General features: G+C 33.4%; 1 protein-coding gene across 1 annotated transcript in view; it reads left to right on the forward strand.

Annotated features, from left to right (window-relative positions):
- Positions 1-22,675, forward strand: part of LOC143225011 (alkaline phosphatase-like) — a 59,442-nt gene that overhangs the window by 33,091 nt on the left and 3,676 nt on the right. The window contains exons 4-8 of the mRNA XM_076453643.1: positions 3,191-3,366; positions 7,208-7,412; positions 10,550-10,690; positions 15,610-15,755; positions 20,061-20,220. Coding sequence (XP_076309758.1) covers positions 3,191-3,366; positions 7,208-7,412; positions 10,550-10,690; positions 15,610-15,755; positions 20,061-20,220 — 828 coding nt within the window. The remainder of the gene's footprint in view (positions 1-3,190; positions 3,367-7,207; positions 7,413-10,549; positions 10,691-15,609; positions 15,756-20,060; positions 20,221-22,675) is intronic.

Here is a 22,675-nt window from a genome sequence, read left to right on the forward strand (position 1 = left end):
GGCTCGACTCGTAATTCGAGGGCCGCAGGTTCGAATTCCCATCGCACCAAACATGCTCGCCCTTTCAGCCGTGAGAGCGTTATATTTTTACGATCAATACCATTATTCGTTGATAAAATAGTAGTGGGTGGTGATGACTAGCTGTCTTCCTTCTAGTTTTACACTGCTAAATTAGCCACAGCTAGTGCAGATAACCCTCGTGTAGCTTTGCGCGAAATTCTAAACAAACTTCTACACAGCGTTCAAGATCATAACATTAAAGTAACCGACTTGTTTCACTCGTTGGAAAGATAATAGTTTGACAATTCTGTACTATTGATTCAGACATTGTTGGACATGTCTTTTTACCTCATTATCCAATGTACAATAATATCTTACGAATTTTCGAATTTAGTCAACCATTTCAGAGACGCTTGATGAATGCAAACAGTTATCTTTCTGTCATGCAATTCGTGTTGATAACATTTCACAAATATTACGACATTATTAGTTTTGTCGTTTGAAAAATGCAGTAACTAAAACACCTTTGTTGTATAGTACTAACACTATAACTCACATGTAGAATCAGATACATGTGCCATCTAAAATCTGTGACAGTACTGCGACAATTAAATAATTGTTACTTTCATGAGCTTAGCCAAACAAGCCACAGTTTATGGAATAGAAAACGTCTTCCCATTCATGCAACCACCTAACGTACGTATCTACCTTAGTCAATGTAAACAGTAGTGTAGGTATCTTGGAGAAGATGGCCAAAAACCATTAATGTCATTACATAAAACTTAGAAAATTGTAGACTTCTCGTTTGGTTTCATCCAATTATTACTCCATCTCTGCCTATTACATAACCAAGATATTTCATTTGAGTATGTATAAACATACACTTCTTTGTTTTCAGTTACAAGCTTGAATCTTGATACACTGGAATACCATCCTCTGTTTTTCAGTGACAGCCAAAAATACGAAACCAAAAATCCAAATACCTCCTTAACAGATAAGACATATGTACCGTTGTAAATCATTCTAAAATGTGCATTCTATCAGCCTTCTTGAAAGTGTCATTGCGGAGACTCAATGACGTGATTCAGGATTCATGCAGGTGTTCTCAAGTACTAGAAACAAGCTTTGGTTGTTTGTCAAAACTTTTAATGCTTGAGAGAGAAGTTACGTTTTCTGTGTATTTGATGTACAGATCTTCTCATACTTAAGGTATTCCAGAATATAAAGAGGAGAACATATAGTGATTCCATGTTACTGTCGTCATATATGAATATACACAGCACCAGCTAGTAAAATTAGCATTGTAACAAAAAAAAAGTTTAGTACAATACTTTGAGAGAGAAACAGTTCACAAATGAAAATTGGGCATGCATTTAGAATATGTTAACTGTACACCATCTTCTAACATTCAGGTAAATTTGATTATATCTCATTATATGTGAACATCATTTGTTAAACTATGAAATTAAGCACGTGGAACGCTTCAATAAGCCATTATTTGAATGTATCTGGCAAATAGTTACAGTATTGGTTGTACTATGATTAGATTGAAGTTTGTAGTAACCCCAGACTAGTTAATCATAATCTAGAGTTGTTGGTGGTTGCTAAATGGATAGTACTATTAAATACAGTGATCCCGGCAAGGCCGGATTAAAGGTTTTATTGGTCCTAGGCTTTTGAACTTATAGAGGCCCATTCGAGACAGAACCTCTACGTGCAATACATTTATAGTCATAGCTTGAGGCTCCATGCCTTAATTGAGATTGGATGCCGGGATAGTTGACTTTCATGTCTCTGAAAATAGTTTCAAAACTAACTTGATAATTAAACTTACTTTACATAATTAATATTATTCATGCTTTAATTTTTCTATACTTATATCATTTCCGATATATTGCGTCATATCATCTTCTATATTTCTCACTATCTTTTGCTGTTATTTTATTTTTTAATTTTATCTTTAAAAATATTGGTTAACATTTCTTATAACTATTATTGCACTTTAGTCTTCTATGTTCTATACACACCTCTCCGGCACAAACTAAACCTGACACCAGCTCAAGGTTATGAGGTTATGATTAGCTAGTTCTCAAGGCTAACTGATATTGAACATTTGGTTTATGTTACGTCGACATCTGTGTGGATATATTTCATTACACTTATTAAACATAACCTCTATTATCCTGAAGAAGAACAGTGAACTATTCGAAAGCGTTCGGGTTTAGGATCTCATCTGAAAACGACCAGAACTTTAGTATGTGGTCCTTTGTGCACTATTTAACCATAATCCAAACTAGCTCATTGTGTAACTTTGCGTTGAAACAAATATATTTCATTTTTTATTAAGAAGACAAACTAATATTTGTAAACTACGTATGAAACGAATTCATGTTACTAGAATTTCACATATGTAAATGAGCTGTAAACTGATATAAGCTTTGCATTATGTGGATTAGTTCGCTATGTTACTCTTTAGTAAGGTACTTGAATTCCATACAAGTGTTGTTTGATAACATATACTACTTCTTACGCAAAAATCGTAAGTAAACCTTGGATAAAATTCAGTATAGAAAAAGAGAGAAATAATTGAAATTAGTACGATTAATTCACTTTTTCCAAGATAATCAAAAAATACATTTGCTACTACACATTTCTTGAAATAGTACCGAAGCAAGAATTATTCTCATGTGCTTTCGAAAACATAAATAAACGAAAGGAACCATTTCTTCTGACATTATGCACATTAATTAAACATCATTATAATTTTAGGAACGTATCATGCATATGGCTATCAACTAAAAATATTTGATTAACCCCATAATTTTGAAATAATACAGTACATATTTTGTAAATAAGTTGTACGTTTCACACTAATTGTAACATCTTTGCTGTTTTTGGAATCATTTCCTAACTGTGACAATATTTTTAGTAATAAGTTTAATCACTATATTCAAAAGTAGCTCAACACATGCTTCCAGTAAGAAGATTGTATTGTACCAGTTTAAGCACAATTTGATATATACCGCAATCGATAACGACTTTCAGCCAAATACAGATATCATCAGTCCAGCGGAGAAAACTGATTTGTATCAATGTGTTTGTAAGGTATCAAATATATAGAGTGAATTTATAAAAGTAAATTTGTATTTATAGTAAAGATAATTTCCTAAACCACAGTACTACTTCACAGGAAAAGATACGGGTTTTGTAACCACTGCCAGAGTCACCCACGCAACCCCAGCTGCGCTGTATGCACACGCCGTGAACCGAGACTGGGAGTCAGATGATAAAATACCACATAATTCCACCAGGTGTAAGGACATTGCACGACAACTTGTGGAAGACATGCCTGGAAGAGATATCAAAGTGAGATCTGATTTGTTTAAATAAGCAAAACGTTAATCATTTCATTAAAAATTATGATAAGAAACAAAAAGGACCAATACTGTTACTAATGGCCAAATCGAAAAAACAAACAAACCACAACAACCAAAGATAGTCTACTTATGGATATGTTACATCTGTAATGATTTTTCTTCATAAAGACACATTTCTGTAGTAATATGGTAGTGATATATTTTAATTTATTTTTAGTTCACTGGTTCTGTTAATTAGCGTGTGGACAAGAACTTATAGCTACAAATTGTACAGTGTAATATTCTTTCTTGTTTTTGCTATTATTTTGGTTAATTATGATTGTACAGGAAACATACTTTTTGTGGCATCTCCTCAACTGGCTATTTGTAATCTAAAATATTTTCAAATCTAAGGACAATTACACAAAAAGAGATTTTATATTATTACTATTCGCAACTGCGGCAAAATTGGGAGATTTAAGGCCAGTGACTTATAAGATCCTCCAATCCAGCTTCTTTCCCAGGAGTTAGTCACCCTAATGCCATTATCTGTGTCCAACAGTTTCAACTTTTTTTCATTGTTATTTGCTTAACTTTCTGTTTTATTTGACCTTACAATTAAGATAACTATTAAAATGGCTCAGCAGGATATCTGTGGGCTTGTAACGTTACAAATAAAATTTCGATACTCACGGAGGGCAGAGCATAAATAACCCATTGTGTAGCATTGTGCTCAACTGCAAACAAATAAACTGATAAGTACATTCTCATTAACAATTTCGTTACATACTTATAAATTTTTAAAGTTGTAATTGTTGTTAATATCCCCTTCACTTTATTTGTGCATCTTTGTATAAAGAGATGTTTCAATATTTTGTGCCCTCCTTCCCGTTCCTCAGCAGTAAGTAACACCAACAAAAAATGATGTTTTAGTATTTTCAACGGACAGAATATACATAGCCCAACGTAGAATTCTACTCTTAATAGTACACAAACAAATAAAAATCACCTAATTTTCTATTTCATGGTTTTCTCTATCTTTACGGACTAACAACGCTAAAAACCGGGTTTCGATACCCGTGGTGAGCAGAGCACAGATAGCCCATTGTGTAGCTTTGTGCTTAATTCAAAACAACAAAGCAACAACTCTATCTTTAATGTCATACGACATTATATTATACTTTTAAACACTACATTATTTGTCTCGCTCCAAGGGGATTTTGAATAATTAAAAGAGTGTACAATAAAAATATTCTAACCGTGCTGATAATCGTCATATTTATCGCCAATGACGCGTTTTGCTCAGTTCAAATGGCTTATATAAATAGTGTTAAACTACTATCGTGTTTGTTGTGTCCCCGGTGGCTTATAAATAAAGGGAGTGAGCGAAATGCATTGTCGCCAACAGATATGTAGAAAACGGTTTGGTTAGAATACTGTTATTACACTTTCTTGAAAATCCTCATAAGACAATATAAAGAATGTAATGTTTAAAAATATAATAGACTTCATAATAAAATATTATGACAAGTTTAATTAATTAAACACATATTAACCATGTTTCACCGGCTTGTAAAAAGTTTTAGCACACAACAATTTTGTTTTTCTGAATCTTTCTTTTTAAACACTTTTGTGACTCTTTTGTGCATAACAATATTATTTATTATGCAAAATATCGTGCTCTTTTCAGAGACCTTCATCACTACAGTTAGGTATTCCAGTCGATGAAAAGTGTTTGCAAGATTATAGCCCAAACTGACCTCCTATATACTTGAAATATCAATCTAAAATTCTGTTTTTCTTATTTCCTAAATGGTCAGTTCTTGGTACAGACTCATTTCACTGCAGAATTTTGTTTTTTAACCGATGGATTTCGTAGTTCTGTTAGTTATTGAGAGGTTCTTGTTTTTGTTTAGAATAATTTGTTGTTGCTGAATTTCGTGCGAAGGTAATCGACAGCTATCTGTGCTAACCGTCCCTAATTTCGAAGTGATAGAAAGATAGCTAGTCAACACTATCTACTGCCAATCCCGAGGCTACCCTATATCCACGAATAGTGGACTTGACTTTCACATTATAACACCCTCAACGATGAAAGAGTGAACATGTTCAGCCACATCTTTCAGATTTCGAGTCGAGCTCCTTAACCATATGACAAGCTCCCATATGTTTCTTCAGGAACATTATCACGTTACCTCGAAGTCTCGAAACCAGGCACAACAGGCAATGGACAGTAAGTTCAAAGCCTGAACATAAACCTTATATTCGGAGTAACCATAAGATTACGTACAACAGTGACAAATATGTGAATTCATTTCACTAGATACTGTCAAGTACCTCAATGATACTTGAATGTGGTGACAAAGTACTATCGTAGGAGGCCCGGCATGACCATATGGTCAGGGTACTCGACTCGCAGTATGAGAATCGCGGGTTCAAATCCTGTCACACCAAATATGCTTGTCCTTTTAGCCGTGGGGGTTGTATAATGTGGTTGATCCCACTATTTGTTGGTAAAGGAGTAGTTCAAGAGTTGGTGGTGGGTGGTAATGACTAGCTATCTTCTCTCTAATCTTTCACTACTAAATTAGATACGACTAGCACAGTAGCCATCGTGTAATTTTGCACGGAACAAACAAACTATCGTAGTTGAAGGAAACAGGACTGAAGTCTACCTTGCGAATATTTGAAATTTCAAATGGGTTTTTAAAAAAGAAAAAAGGCTTGAGGTAATCACTTCGTGTCAAAGCTTGACCTAGTGACCCTGACAGCTTGAGACCTCTACCTCTCAAAACGTTGGAAAAATACGGAGAGTTTAATCTTGGCCAACAATTATCTCAGTTACTATAGTCCGGCCAAGGATGAGATCAAACATTAGAAAGGAGATCCTTGGACTAACCTTACTATTGGACCAGTAAAAGGCATATCTTCCCCATATTTAATCATAACTGACGTCAACGCTTCATTTGTAGTAAACAGTCTAGAACTTATCTAATTTTTCTCAATCATAACATCATAGTTGTGTTTTTACATACACACACAGACGGCATTATGATAGTGTGGGTTGCCCAACTTTGTTCAAGTTAGCTGTGCAAGTAGTCAGTTTGTTTTTTCTCTACTATTTCATTAACATAACGAAGAGGTGCTATCTTTTATTATATTTATGGGGTTTTTAGACAATTTTTTAGAAATAACACTTGTACCATACATACATTGGACATAGTGTTTAGAACGTGAGGGATAGTAAGGAACGTCCAGGGTTTTATGATAATTATGAGGCTTGACCTGTTGTTGACCTTATTATTGTTTGAGAGCGAGATATCAGTGTAATTTATGAAAACAGTTACAAGAAACGTAGGTTTAATGCAAGAAAACAATTTTCATACTTCTCAGACAAGGTCAAAATACCTTCCTCTTTCTTGGTCTAAAGATATCTGAAAAACTAAGAAGTTTCATCCAGTTCATTATCAGTTATACATATCATTAAATCTCTCATAATTCATCCAAATAAACTTAATGTTTCATAATGAGGGACTTTGAAATTTCAGTTGGGCATGCGTAATAGAAAATTGAAGGTCAACCAAAGTTTAAAACATTAAAAACATTATCTTTCTTCAGTCAACGTAATATTTAATCGAAACTTCAGTTGAGAAGTTTACAAAACGTATATCTTTGTTGATTCGCTGAATTAACTCCCATAGTTCCTTAATAAGAATATGAACAGTGTATGATAATCAGGGAGTGAGTTTATGCATATTTTTACCTGTTTATAGGTGACAGTAGACTTGTCAGTTTTATTTATCAGCTTACTTAGTGTTTTATATTTGTTTATATGACACCTAAAATATTAGGTAATACTAGGAGGAGGACGACGTCATTTTTTTAGTAACAATAAAGTGGATGAAGAAGAAAAGCAGCAGCATCTTAGAAAGGATGGGCGTGACCTCGTAACTGAATGGGCCAATGATAAGACCCGAAGGAGTGCTTCTTTTGCATTTGTTACTACCACCAGAGAGTTCCAAAGTGTGAACATAAATAAAACAGACTATCTGTTAGGTAAGAAATATTTTACTAGAATCCTAATGTTTAAATGATTTGATCAAATGTCAGAAATTGTAAAATACGTAATTAAAAGTAATAAATGTTCGAGTCTCTTTTAAAAAACATTACAATTTGTGTGTGTGATATTGTGTGCTAATTTCTTAACTAGAATGTCTGAAATAATAAATATACATAAATATATATATCGTTTTGAATGGCAAATGGGTATTACATCTCTTTGCAGATCGTTACCTACATTTAGATATTAAAATGTTAAAAGGTTCTATATATCTTTGTTTTGTTGAATTTTTAGTATAGCTACTCGAGGGCTATCTGTGTTGTCATTAAATGATGAACTAGATGCAAAGCAGCTTGTCAACACTATCTCTGCCAATTCTTGGGATACTATCATAGACCAATGAATTGTAGGATTGTCCCTCACATAATAACACCTCTCCTCCGGGCTGAAAGGCGATCATGACATTAGATCGTCAATTAAATATACGTTTGGTTTATTAAACTTTGAATAGTCTGTTTGCTTATAGTAAAACAAGAAGCTACACGATGGGCTATTTGTGTGCTGCCCACCCATACATATAGCTGTACCACTTGGGGGAGGGTTTCATATAGTTACCAGAATGTTCAAATAATTCTTGTAGAATTAGCCTTAGAATGTATTAAGGTGGTGTCAACGTGGAAAACAGAGAACATTTTTATTTAAAAAAAATTATACGCTCCTCATTGCATTTAGCGTTAGAAAAAAGAAAAGAATTAATACAGAACTCACCTTATACACATTCAAACATTTTCTGTCAAATCTGGCAAAAAAAGAGATAGAAGAATCATAGTTAAGGGTTCTTGGAACTGCCAATAAAGCCCTACTCACGCCCTCCTTTTACCTAAAAGGTCATGGAAAGATAATGATGAAGTGTTGAATATCGTTGAATGGCTGAATTAACAAAGTGTGTACAATAAAACCTTTTTTCTTACGTAACATATGTAATATACTGTCTCACAATAGTTATTTTGTTAAAATAATGATTTTACTTATAAAGTATTAAAAGCTTTTATGACACATGCAAATTAGGTATTAACTAAAGTTATAATTAGTTATACTATTTTATTGAAATAACTTGTAACATTTTAGGATATATAATTTAATATACGAGATAAAGTAAACAAAACTAGAGAGAAGTTGAAACCTGCATGCGTGATAATTATGATAATTTTTTAGGACATGTAAATATATGTAAGTGATAAGAGAAGTTTAAATCTGTATACACTCCTAGAAAATATAGAAACACCATCCGTCTTTATAAAAAGAATGTAATACAATTAGATATATTAACAAAAGTTATGAAGTTCACTATAATGATAAGAACTAGAGAGTGGGATAGCTGATTTAATAACAGTTTTGCAAATATAACAAAACTAATTTTAATAGCAATTATTATAATTTCATTACTGATAACAATAAAAATAACGTAATAAATGTTGAATAAAATATTATGACTTTAATTGTTACTGAGCCAAAAACTATATTGCCTATGGCGTAATTATCTCTTGAGAAACGTTGATATCTGTTGATCTACATTATTCTCTGGTGGTTCGCTTGTTTTGTTTTTGTTTTTTGAATTTCTAGCAAAGCTACACGAGGACTATCTGCGCTAGCCGTCCCTAATTTAGCAGTGTGAGGCTAGAGGGAAGGCAGCTAGTCATCACCACCCATCGCCAACGCTTGGGCTACTCTTTTACCATCGAATAGTGGGATTGACCGTAAAAATTATAACACCCCTGCGGCTGAATGGGCGAGCGTGTTTGGTGTGACGGGAATTCGAATCCGCGACCCTCAGATTACGAGTCGAACACCTTAACCATGCCGGGCCCTCTGGTGGTTTGCTCGCGAGTTATCTACAAGTTCAACATAATTGACATCATCGTCCTACCCCTAATCTAACAACGCAACCTAAACTACACGCTTTATGGTGCCATTTTGTGGATCTACGACTTCGAGCAAAGCCCCATCTGATGGTACTTTGAAGAACTGTAACGCCATCGTCTTTACACCCCTTTTCCTATAGCTCGAGGCTGCGAATCAGCGTACATCCTCTGGGTACAGTTTACAATCCCAAATAGTTACTCATTTCGGACTTCTGGTATTTTTCGCTAAGTTTATGACATAGTCTGATGATGTATTTCAATCTAAACTTTGATACTAAGTATAATCTAGGCCAGTGGTTCTCAAACTTTTTAGCCTCGTGTACCACATTTTGTTTAAACTTTTTTAGAAGTACAAATCCAGACCTAATAGAAAAAAATCGAAAAACTCAGTAGCAAAAAAATAAAATAAAAATAAAACTTACCTCCTAACGGGAAATGTATCTGGTTTTATTGGCACAACTGAAAATATCTCGTGTGAATTTTGTCACTTTGAAGGGAATAACACACTGGAAAATTTATGCGTGAGAAGGGAGAGTCTAGAAGTGAAGAGACAAATGTGTATATGTACTTGGGAAGCTCAAATCGAGCTTATTACAAATTTTATAATTTTTACATTCATTTGCCTTTCGACACTACCGACATTAGTTACACGTACCACCAGTGGTACCCATACCATAATTTCAGAGTCCTTGACAGAGGCTTTTCCAATACATATATCTATAAAAATATTTATGTTTGAACATTGTCTTATAATGAAAAAATATACTTTTGTTTGGCTTACAATACTGTGATTATGGGGAATAGTTTTACTCCACAAAATGGTATTTTCTATAAATTAAAAAATAAGGATCGTAAAATAATAGAACATCCAATCATTAATGTATCATAATTCTAAGTAGGGTCTCTTATATATCGTTAATGGCCGTCTGTGCACTATTATAGCTATTTTATTCTGATTCGAGAGATTTGATTACAAAGAAACTATTAACTTAACTCAAATCTAATGAAATCTATATTTCATGTCGTTTTAAAAAAAATTATTCTAATAAATCTAATATGAAAGCGTAAAAATTCTACTGTCGTTTTAAATTGTTGAGTTCTTGTGACTCAACAGATTTATGTTAAATTTAAAAAAAAAGTTACATATTTTAATATTCCTAAGTTTATATCTCGACAGATTGTTCCGAACACTAATATCCAACATATCTCAGGTCTTTTCAGTTACTCACACATGCAGTATGAATTAGAAAGAAATAAAGGACTAGAGGGTGAACCATCGATAGCAGAGATGACCAAAACTGCCATCAATATGCTTCAAAAAAATTCAAATGGATACTTTTTATTAGTTGAAGGTAAGAAAATGAAATCAATGAACTTGAAATTCACCAGTTTTAGGTTTGTAAATAATACATCTGTATTTATATCTAAATGAACGTTTGTGTTTAGACATTAGCTACACATGTATTTCTTAACATCAACTTTCTTGTTGTACATGTTTACTTCTGACGGTAAACCCATGTTGCACCTGCTTACTTCTGATTACTTGCGACAGTAAGCACATACCAAATTTTGCGTTGGACATGCTTACTTTTCACCCCAGTTTAATCACAAAAATTGTATTTCATCATTAATTTCGCTTTTGTGTATTCAAAAGATTTTCTAGTGACATTCAGTCTTCATGGTGGATACGTTTCATTTAGTTTAAAAAAATATCTTATTATAACACGTGAAGTAAGCGTGAGTAAAAAAAAGAGCATTTTCTTTGCTGCAAAAATTTCCTTACAGATTTTATACAGCAGTCAAGATATTTGTCATCTTACAAGTTCACCTGCTCTACACTAATGTTTTGCGAAAACGGAATTTCGTCTACGGAAAAACTGGCTTCAACTACTTCTGCTAAAAGTACTACGACATAATATAGATAACTAACCAACCATCGTCACATGGAGTCTGTTATTGTACCATACCTTTCTTTTCATTAAACGTTTTAGATGAAAACCAACTTTGCATGGCAGAAGCAAGTTATTAAATATCTTATCACCATAAGCATAGAAAACTTGCTGCTCAAAACGTTGTACGATCCTCTTAGATTAAACAATTTAATCTGTTACCAAATAGAATATTTCTCAATACGTCCACATACATAATTGTTTGTTATTAATTCTTCTTTAATTCTCATGTTTTCTTCTTTTATCTTCTTTCTTAAATTTCGGTTTCTTTCTTGTTTGTTTGTGTTTTTTTACTTTTATGTATTTTTTCTTCTTTTAATTTTATGTAAATTTCTTCTTGGTCACATTTTAATTAATTTTTCTTTATATTTTTTAATGTTCTGTCACTTTTTGCTTGTTCTCCCCCCACTATTTTATCATCTCCAGCAACATTTTCATCTCATTTTAAGCATGTTTCAACATCTTAGTTTAGTGTAGATTATACTTCATTTTCACCAAAATAATCCTATTTCGAACATTAATATTGTAAAGGTTTCCATCGTTGAGTAGGTTCTTTTTATTATTAGGCAAATGAATACTTCTCTTAATGAAAATAAAGTTTTATTTCTTCAAATGGAAGTTTTACAAGATACACAATTTCACGAACTGCTAACTAAACGAGTAACTTAACTCACAAATAAGAAATTATCTTGTTAATTTTTCTCTCATATCTAAAGCACAAGTTCAAAGTTGTCTAACATAGTTGCAAGCTCAGTAATCCATTCATAACAATGTAACAGACTCAGCAGCTAACCAACTTACTCTCTAATGAATAACGACTCTGTTGTATTTTTGTTATTACAATAGCAATCCTCGTCAGGTCTTTACAAAATTCACGATCTCTTCGTTTTTTTGTTGTTGAGCATAAAGCTTTACAATGAACTGTTTGTGCTGTATCCATCACGAGTACCGAAACCCAGGCTTTAGTGGTATACACTCTCAGAATTAATGCAGAGCCAATGGGGGTCTAATGTCAAATTTAACATTCAAGAAATCTCTAGGCATCACACATGATCATTATGTCATGTCAAAACAATTCAAAATGTATAATTTCAAATAACAAAACCAGAGCTAATTAAATGACAAAAAATATATCTTTTTTTTCTGGAAAATTCCATTACTGATATGTGAAACTCAAATACTTTACTAAATATAATTATCAATATTTTATATAAAAGTGTTATGTTAATTAAATTTAAAAAATCCACTCACCTGAGATCTTTTGTTTTTCAAACGATCCATTCCAGGGCAGGCAAGTCAGTTTTCCAGTGGCTTTCAGTTATTACAGGGTTCTTTATTTGTGGTTTATCTATTCTTTATATCTTACCCATGTAAAGGATTTACCATTGTAAATTTATTTTAGTGCCTACGCTTGTTTCTGCAAACTTTTCCTTTTTGCATGTAACGTATATTCTTGACTCTGTATTGTGCAAGTCCTGCCTGTTTTCGAAACTTGTAGATAATTCTTGAAAGTGAAAAACAACAATATTTTTAAAGAAAAAGCGCTAGGTCATTGTTTGCAATTTTTTTTTGTTTTTTAATTCCTCGCAAAGCTACTCGAGGGCTATCTGTGCTAGCCGTCCCTAATTTAGCAGTGCAAGACTAGAGGGAAGGCAGCTAGTCACCACCACCCACCGCCAACTCTTGGGCTACTCTTTTACCAACGAATAGTGGGATTGACCGTCACTTTATAACGCCCCCACAACTAAAAGGGGCGAGCACGTTTGGTGAGACGGGGATGCGAACTCGCGACCCTCGGATTACAAGTCGCACACCTTAACCCACCTGGCCATGCCGGGCCCATTGTTTGCAAGCGAACTTTGGTGAAGGTTCTATAGATTCGCGTGATTTGTATAAAGGCAACACGCCAAAAGAGGATATTATTGGAGAGCTACAGTCAATGTGCTATAGGCCTACGAAGCTATAATTGGAACTAACGTCTATTAATCAGAAAACTATAAAATTTAACCAGGAACATTATATATGTACACATAAATTTCAAACATTACAAACTATTCAACTTCAGTGAATTGTTTTGGACGTTATTATTTCTACGAAGACAATAAATATCTTTGCTGGAAAGAGTGACCTTCTAACCGGTGTGAGGCTAGCCAAGGTAGACGTCGTTAGCTTAAGCGAGGCACAACAGTATCAAACTCAGAATTAATTTGCTCGTTGTGAGCCTGGATCGTCGAAAAAATTTTCAGTTGTACACCCTTGTGCAAATTACTTGAAATAAGACGGAAAATTACGATTTTTTCAATTTTTTTTGCGTTTTATTTCTGAGAATCCAAAAATTACTCGCAAATTAATACATAATATGACCGCCTTTATTTTTCAGAAGATCATTAATCCACTTTGACATCGAGTCCACGAGTTGATTGCAATCTTGACTAATTTTTGGATCGCGGTACCACACCTTAATTATGGCCTCAATTAGCTTATCTTTCGTAGTACAATCTTTTCCCCGAAGTCTTTCTTTACATATCGCCAAAAGATTTTCAATAGGATTTAAGTCCGGAGGCCAGTACAGCACCTTTATTCGCGTTGTAGTCATAAAATTCTTCACAAGTTTCGATATGTGGCACGGAGCCAGATCTTGCTGAAAAATGCCAGATCCATCTGGAATCTCTTTTTCAATTCTGGAACGACTCTTCTCTGCAAAATTTCGATGTACTGTGGTCCATTTACGATATGAAAGCCTCCGGCGTCATAGTAGCCGAAAAAGCTCCAAAACATCTTCTTCAAGGGATGTTTTACGAGCTGATTGATGTGAGATTCTCGAAGTTTCTCACCTGGAGATCTGCGAATATGCAGACTTCTTTGACCCTGTACGAAGAAATGAGTCTCGTCACTGAATAACACCTTCCTTCATTGTTCTTGCGTCCAGTTCTTGTATTTCAGACCCCATTGATACCGTTTTTTCTTCATTGAGTTGGTAAAAAGTTGTTTTTTGACTGGACTCCTTGCCCTTCTTACGCAATTTTGAATGACGTAATATTTCTCAAACTTTCTTATATCCCCAAAATAGATTGACCGTACTGCAAAACACAGCTAATGACGCCGTCTGTGTGAAAAAATGACTATTAAAGGAAATCAGCGGGTCCAGCGAGCCTACACCGACCGCCATGCTGAAAATATTGTAAAATGACCATTTGTTTCAGTTAATTTGCACAAGGGTGTATACCGGATATAATACTCAGTATAGTTTGTAAGTTTGTAAAACTCTTGTATAAAAACCATCATTTGTAATAAGTAATAGTAATAACCGTTATTATAAATTATATTGTTATATTTGTATATTAAAATATATTTGTGTTTAAAAAGGAACTGTATTCATTAATCTTCTTGGCAAATAACATAAATTTGATACATATTAACAGTTAAATAACTACTAAATTTAAATTCAAATTTCCGGTTACTTGAAACAGTAATACGTTAACATACGTGCTATAATAAATCTGCAGCTGGTCCGAAATAAAATTATAATATATAAAACGCGTTTTATAATTATATACAATTATTATGTATTTCAATTAAATGTCAAAAAGTGTCCAATCAACTGTAATTAATACATAATCATTACTTCATACATGACAGTAAGGTCTACTTGATGTCATAAACAGCGTTCTTTGTAGACGAGTCCAAAAAGTCTCACATTTGCAATCATTATGTAAAAGATATTCTCAAAAATTTTATTGTATATGAGTTCACATTTAACCATACTATTTTACAAAGCATGCAGAAACAATACTACTTTAAAATTGATTTTGACGTATGCAAATTATATTTTAAATAGCAATATATAGTTTTCCTAATAGAATAGTCGTGCTATTGAAACAGTACAATTAACCTACAATTTATGAAAATATCTCAGGTTATGTCTGTGGTGTGGGTAATTTATTTACTATTTGTTTATTTTAGTCAAACACTAAAGTAATAACATTCTAACAGTTGAATATGCCTGAAGTTCAAATCCGTCTAATTAAACAGCCTGTAAATATTTAAGAACATCTTTCAAGATATCTTTATTTTAAGCTAATCCATTTACTTGTATTATAAATGTTTGAAATTACTAAATTTTTACCACTTCCTCAAGCCTTTAAAATAAATTATTCTAGATTATGAATATGAGTTGGAGGTATTTAACTTAAATTTGGCTTATCTCAATGAGCTGAAACTCTATCATCATACATACCTGAAGTTATGATCCATTAAAATAAATAGCATATTTATTCTTAACTGCAGTTTCAATCATCTATTTATTGCTTAATTCTTTCAAGGTGCCAGAATAGACCACGGACACCACGACACCTTAGCTCGTCATGCTCTCGAAGAAACCCTTACTTTCGAACAAGCAGTTAACGAGGCCTTATTAATGACAAGTCGAGAAGATACCCTTATTATTGTGACTGCAGATCATTCTCAGGTTTGTTTATTGTCTCTTTAGTTTACAAAGTTAAATAATTTTCTGACTGAATTTTGATTAATGTACGCATAGACACATATGTATATACGCCCATGTATAACACAATACAGTAAGTAAAGAAAAAAATAATTAGCATACAATTTAAAAACATGGAATGCGATACATTAAACTTTAATATTTTATCAAACCATGCTCCGCGGAACCCTTTAGCTCCGCCATAGTTGTCTAGAGCTCAGCGAGGAAATTTTAAAATGTTAATATTTTTTCCTAAAACTATAAAATTGAATCAAAATACGCTGTACAAAAAAGTAAAAAATATGTTTAATATAACACGTTTATCGCGTATTGGGCCTTTTAATATTTTAATCTGCCTAACGTCAAAGGATTCTATTTTGTATCTCAGGTGAAGTTCTCACGGTGAAAGTGTTGATACAATTTCAATTAGCCCCCCTCTAGTACAGCGGTAAGTCTACGGAAGTACAACGCTAAAATCAGGGGTTCGATTCCCCTCGGTGGGCTTAGCAGATAGCCCGATGTGGCTTTGCTAGTAGAAAACACACACACACACACACAATCTCAATTAACTTTGACAATGGCACCACTGGTTGCTAGTAGATATGGCACCATCTCAAGATCACATGCATCATTGGAGATGCAAGATAGCCAAGTAATTTTCGTATGAAACATCGGTCAATCCTGAGTAGTGATGCTAACTGTCTTTTAAAAGCCAGATCTGATTTAGTGGCTGAATCTCGAACGAAATGAAACAAAATGAAACATGACGTCATAGCTGAAACTTGTCTAAAATTGAAACATTGGGATGCAATTAGATGCAGTATCAATTGTTTTAATTTCAAAGTATATTTATATGAAGTATAATTATATTTATGACAATTGTAATTAGTAATTGTTACGTTAGGTTAGATTTGTTGTAGTTTAATTAGACAAACTTGGTACCAATGAGTTATATGCCGTCATACACCCGCTTGACGTCATGTTTCATTTTGTTTAATTTCGTTCGAGATTTAGATGCACGTCAGATCTGGCTTAATATTTTGTTATTTGGCTTTAAAAAATATGTAAAAACACACAAAAATATAAAATCGTAGATTACCCCTTTCCTTTAGAAAAATATATTATTCTAGTGGCCTAGCCTTTTTTCCACAAATCTTTATTTCTTACTTCGTTATGACAACATTGATCTTCGGTCAGCATGTCATTGTATGATAATAAAACTCAAGTCCTTGAACGAGTTTTCATTAAAAAGATATTTTGTGTCCTCGAAAATACTTTTAAAGTGTCAAAGATATAATTAATAATAGTTGTCACCCTTATAACAGATAAGTAGCTGAATATCAGTGATAAATATGATACGAGTAAAAATCTTCCTAGGCCTAACACGAATTCATCAGCGTCAACGTAGGATGATGCAAGAAGTACCGAAACCAGAAAGAAAAGAAAGTATGATGAAAGTTTTAGTGAATATGGTTTTACATGGACAGGTAATGAAGATGGACCTAGTGGGTTGTGTGTTGAATATGGAACAGTGTTGAGTAACAGTACTTTGCATACAGCAAAGTTAAAACGGCTGTAGAAACCAAACACTCCCAATTAAAAAATCCAACTTCCGATTATTTCAAAAGAAAGTGTTTGCAATTAAATGCAAGGAAAGCTACATTTCGTTCGTTTTTCTATCAGAAAAACAAAGGTGCTCTTGTTACTTCATATTTTGTTAGTTACCGTATTGTAAAAGCAGATGAAGCTCATACAAATGCAGAAGATTTTATAAAATCATGCGTAAAAGATTTGGTAGCGTGAATGACTGATAAGAAATTTCTTTAAAACATTAACTTTTTGTCTCTTTCTGACAACTCGGTTTCTCGAAAAATCAAGTATGTGTCAGCAAATTGCTTAACAGGAGTTAATAAGGCGAGTAAAAGCGAGTCCAACATTTTCGCATCAGACGGATGAATCAACAGATATCACAGGTTAAGTGATGTTGCTTGTGTTTGTTCGCTATATTCACGAAGCTAGTTTTGAAGAAGACATGCTAATTTGCAAATCTTTGCCTACTTAGATAACAGGCAAAGAAGTTGTTGTTGTTTTGAATCAAGTACAAAGCTACATAATGGGCTATCTGTGCTCTGCCCACTACGGGTATCGAAACCCAGTTTTTAGCGTTGTAAGTCCGCAGACATAACGCTGAGCTACTGGGGGGTAACGGGCGAAGAAACATTTAAACTGATCGATTTACTTATGGAAGAAAATGAGATCCAACGTCAGCTTTGCTCAAGTATTTGTACTGATGGTGCTGCAGCTATGATAGGAAAATTTTCAGGCGCAGTGGCACGTATAAAAAAGAAAAACCTAGACATCGAGAGTATCCACTGCGATCTTCATCGTCATGCAAGATGACTTAAATGAGGCATTGGATGATGTCATAAAAACAGTAAATTTTATAAAATCAAGACCACTGAATGCGAGGATCTTCAGTTTACTCTGTGATGATATGGAAACTTTGCATAAAAATTTGCTGCTTCATACTGAAGTCCAGTAGCTTTCTCGGGGGAAAATGTTTGCTCGTTTTACGAAGTGGGTGAGGAGATAGGTTTCTTTTATTTGAATGTCATTTTGAACTTGCATACAAATTAAGGGACAAATGCTGGATCCAGAAAGTGGCTTACCTTTCAGACGTACTTGCCTATCTAATAAAGTGAATGCTGCAATGCAGGGTACCAGTGTAACGTACTTCAAAGCTCAGAGTAAAATGGAAGCGCTTCAACGTAAGCTAAAACTTAGGGGTGAATGTATACTTATGCAAGAACTTGATTACTTTGAAAATATCAGTTTTTTTTTTACTTATGAATGAAATTTTCTTAAGTAAAGATGCCAAAGTTTCAGTCTTGTAGCACATTTCTGATTTGTGTACAACTGTTGAGGAGCACTTCCCTCCTCATTTAGAAAAATTACTGTGGATTCAAAATCCCTTTGTTGACTCTGCGAATACCAACGATTTGCCTTTGAAAGAGAAAGAACAGCTTATAGAAATTTCAACTGGTTACACCTTAAAAACAAAATTTCAGCACGAAGAAGTTACACAAGTTTGATTTCAAATGGCCATTGAATACCCTGAAATAAGTTATAGAGATTTGAAAATTTTGATGTGTTTTTCGACAACATATCTTTGTGAGCAAACATTTTCACTGTATATAGCTACAAAGACCAGGCTAAATATTGAAGATGATTTACGCTTACAGGTAACAACCATAACTTCAAATATTGAACTAATTTGTGAACAAAAGCAAGTCCATCCGAGCCACTAATCAATAAATAAGTACACTATACTTTTACTGATACACATTTTGCAAGCAGAAATTTTTGAACAAATGAGTAGAATAAACATTTTTCTTTAAATATTGATATGTTTAATAAATTTATATTCTAAAAGTTTGAATTAAACTTAATGTGCTGCTAGTGGCCGATTGTTTCTCTTTTTAGTGTATTTTTTATTAAAGCTCCGGAATGTTTTTTTCTTTCTGATGTGAAGTTTAGCAGGTTTAAAAATTTGGGAACCCCTGCATTAAAGCAACAAAATTTAGAGTTGACATAGTGTTGTAATTGCAGCATCATTTTAAACTTTAGAATATATATTTCTATAAAATGTTTGTACAGTTACGATAAAAATTAGTTACTTTTTCGACTCTCCAGTGACAGCGGAACATAGTTTAGTTTGTAAGATACCAATATTTTTCTTTCTCATGTATCATTTGTGGAAATAATATGAAACATCACGACAAAAGCAAAGAAACTAAAATAATGCAGACTTATGAAAATTTGCGCGTTTTTTCATCTCACTAGAATACAAATATTGTAATCAAATATTTATTTTAAAAAAACAGAACTTGCATTAATGCAAATATTCAAACTCGCTTAAAACAAATCTTCTTTTGTTTTTACATTTTATGTAACTTTGAATATTTCAAATACCAATAACTTGTATGATGTGAACGTGTTTTCTTAATTGACAATCAGTTGTGTGTTTGTTCTATCTCACTTGGACTGATGAGCTGTGTATAGAGCGAAACGCATCGTTGGTAATTGATGTGGCAGACATAGTGTGATTGAAATACTGTTTTACATCCTTCTTCTTCTTCAAGAATCTTAAGGGACAGAATGAAAAATATGGTGTTAAAACATATAATGAGCCAGATACTAATCTCTTCCAATATATGTAATTATTCAAAATACATTTGAAAACTATTATAATATGTAAGTGTAAGCTTTTTGATTTATCATTTGAGACAGGTAATGACAGTGAACGGATATGCTCAGAGAGGAACGCCAATACTTGGGTTTGCAGGAGTGTCCAATGTAGACAACCTACCTTACACCACTCTTATGTACACTAATGGACCAGGATATTCCAAAGGAGGACAAAGGGAAAATTTGACAGGTGTAGATACAAGTGAGTACGTTTGTTTTGAGTTTTGAATAAAATTGTACAAACACATGATCTCTCCCTCAACCAGTGTTCAAAGTAGCGTTTTTGGGTGGCAGGGCAAGGAATAAGAAATTCCAATAAATGTTTCTTGGATATGTTGGTATACCAACTGAAAGTCCGAAATTTGTTATATTCGAATATGTAGTCCATATGATGATAAAGTAGTGCAGTCGGGAGATCTGAGCAATCAAAGAAACTGTGAATTTCTTAGTGGCAGCACCACCTTATTAGCAATAACTACATATACTAATTGACTTTTTTTTAATATTAAATCAAATTATGCGACTTTCTTCACTCTCTGTTAGAAGTTGAAAATTTTGTTCTTGATTTTCTGATTTGGCGTAAGGTTAATAGTACTAACACTACTGTTAAAAAGTCCATCGTTATTGTATCCATAGCGGCTGTACAGGTTGCAAATAAACATCTCAGTACCTTATGCATTCAGGTAATTAAGAGAATAATAGTCATTTATGATGACAATTATGGTGACCACAAAGAGTAGCAAAGTTTCAGTTATAACTAATAGAGCTTAGAGCTATGTGCTGAAGAGCAGTTGGACTCTGAACAACAGATACAACGACGGATGAAAAAAGCGGTTCTTGTAGTGAACTTTCATTAACTGCAGCTCATATATTCATTACAGAAAGAAAATGGTAGCTGGAAGTAAAAGAAAAATTCACAAAGAGGAAAAAATAAAATTAAAGAGAAGCATTATAAGTTTAAGAAATTTAAATTGATTGTATCATAGGAGAACAAGAAAGTTGGTCATGTGGAAAATTAGGACATCCAAAAGGATGAATAAAAAATATTTAGATAAAAACATAAAAAATAGCAGTAAAGATTTTTAAAGTACATCAGGGGTAATAAAAATGTTAGGGTGGAGATACAACCCTTGAGTGATGATAAAGGACGGCTTGTATCTGATGATTATGAAATGGCTGATTTAGTAAATTTTGCTTTTTCTTCAGTTTGTATTAATGAAGACATAAGCAAAATATTCCTCATCTGGACCAATTGATACATGAAACAAAGTTGAACAGAACAACTGCACAAAGTCTGAGCTTGTTGAAATAAAATTGGTATGTTTAAAAAAATGATAAGGCTTTTGGGCCAGATAACATTTTCCCGAGGGTTTTAAAGGTTGTCAAGGATTAAATATGTGAGCCACTTGCCACAATTTTTGTAAGTCTTTGAACAGTGGGCAAGTACCAACAGACTGGAAATTAGCTAATATCACTTTTATCTTCAAGAGAGGCAATAGAAGTTGTTCCAGTTATTTTAGGCCTATTAATTTTACAACAGTTGTAAGAAAAGTTTTAGAAAGTCTGAAAAATATACTTTGCAAAGTCATTTAACAAAGTTTAGAATTTTATCGGACAATCAACGTGGTTTCACTAAGGGAAAATCTTGCCTTACAAATTTTTTGATATGCTTTGAAAATGTTAAATCTTGCCTTACAAATTTTTTGATATGCTTTGAAAATGTTGCTGCATATACAGATGATGGTAATGGTGTAGATTTGGTGCACCTGAATTTTTAAAAGCATCTGACAAATTGCCACATAAAAGGCTTGTAAAGAAACTGATCTCTGTACATGAGAGGTATAAGTTAACTAAATAGTTTTAAATTATATCTACAGCAATATTGAATACAAGTCTAAAGAGGTAATAATTTCATTGTATATGTCACTGGTTAGGCCACATTTGGACTGTTGTGTTCAGTCTTGGGCTCCTTAATTTAGAAAAGATATTGAACTGTTGGAAAGGGTTCAGAGGAGGGTTGCTGAAATGGTGCCTTAGCTGGAGGGGTTGTCATATGAGGAGAAGTTAAGATCCTTAAAAACTGTTTTGTATTGGAAAAAGAAGAGTCAAAGAGGATCCAACGTTTAGGATTGTAAAAGAAATTGATAATGTTGGTACATCAACATTTTTAATACTTAACATCGAGAATTGTAGAACTAGGGAAACAAATATAGATTTAGGCAAAGTAGAAGTCGTCTTCAGCTAAGACAATTTTATTATTTAAATAGGGTGGTTGGCCTTTGGAATAGGTTGCCTTTGCTGTTGTAGAGACAGTAAATTTGGATAAGTTTAAGAGAAAGCTTGACAGATATATGAATGGTAAAGGTTGTTTTTTGTTTTTTTTTAGTTTGGCTTAGAGGATGAGACAGCTGAGATGGATCAGCTGGTCCTTTGTTGTCCCTAAACATTATGTTATGTAGCCAGTCATAACTCGGTCAGTATTTGTCTGATTTGAAAACCCTAACTTTTAATCGTTATGTCTCATTGTATACTACAATACGAATTAGTTTCACACAAAAAGGATAAATCCCAGTTTTGCTAGATCATATTCTTCGTAACGGCAAACATGCTCGCTCTTTTAGCCATGGGGACGTTCTAATCAGTCCTACTATTCCTTG

Source organism: Tachypleus tridentatus, chromosome 1, assembly GCF_004210375.1.
Source record: "Tachypleus tridentatus isolate NWPU-2018 chromosome 1, ASM421037v1, whole genome shotgun sequence".
NCBI lineage: Eukaryota > Metazoa > Arthropoda > Merostomata > Xiphosura > Limulidae > Tachypleus > Tachypleus tridentatus.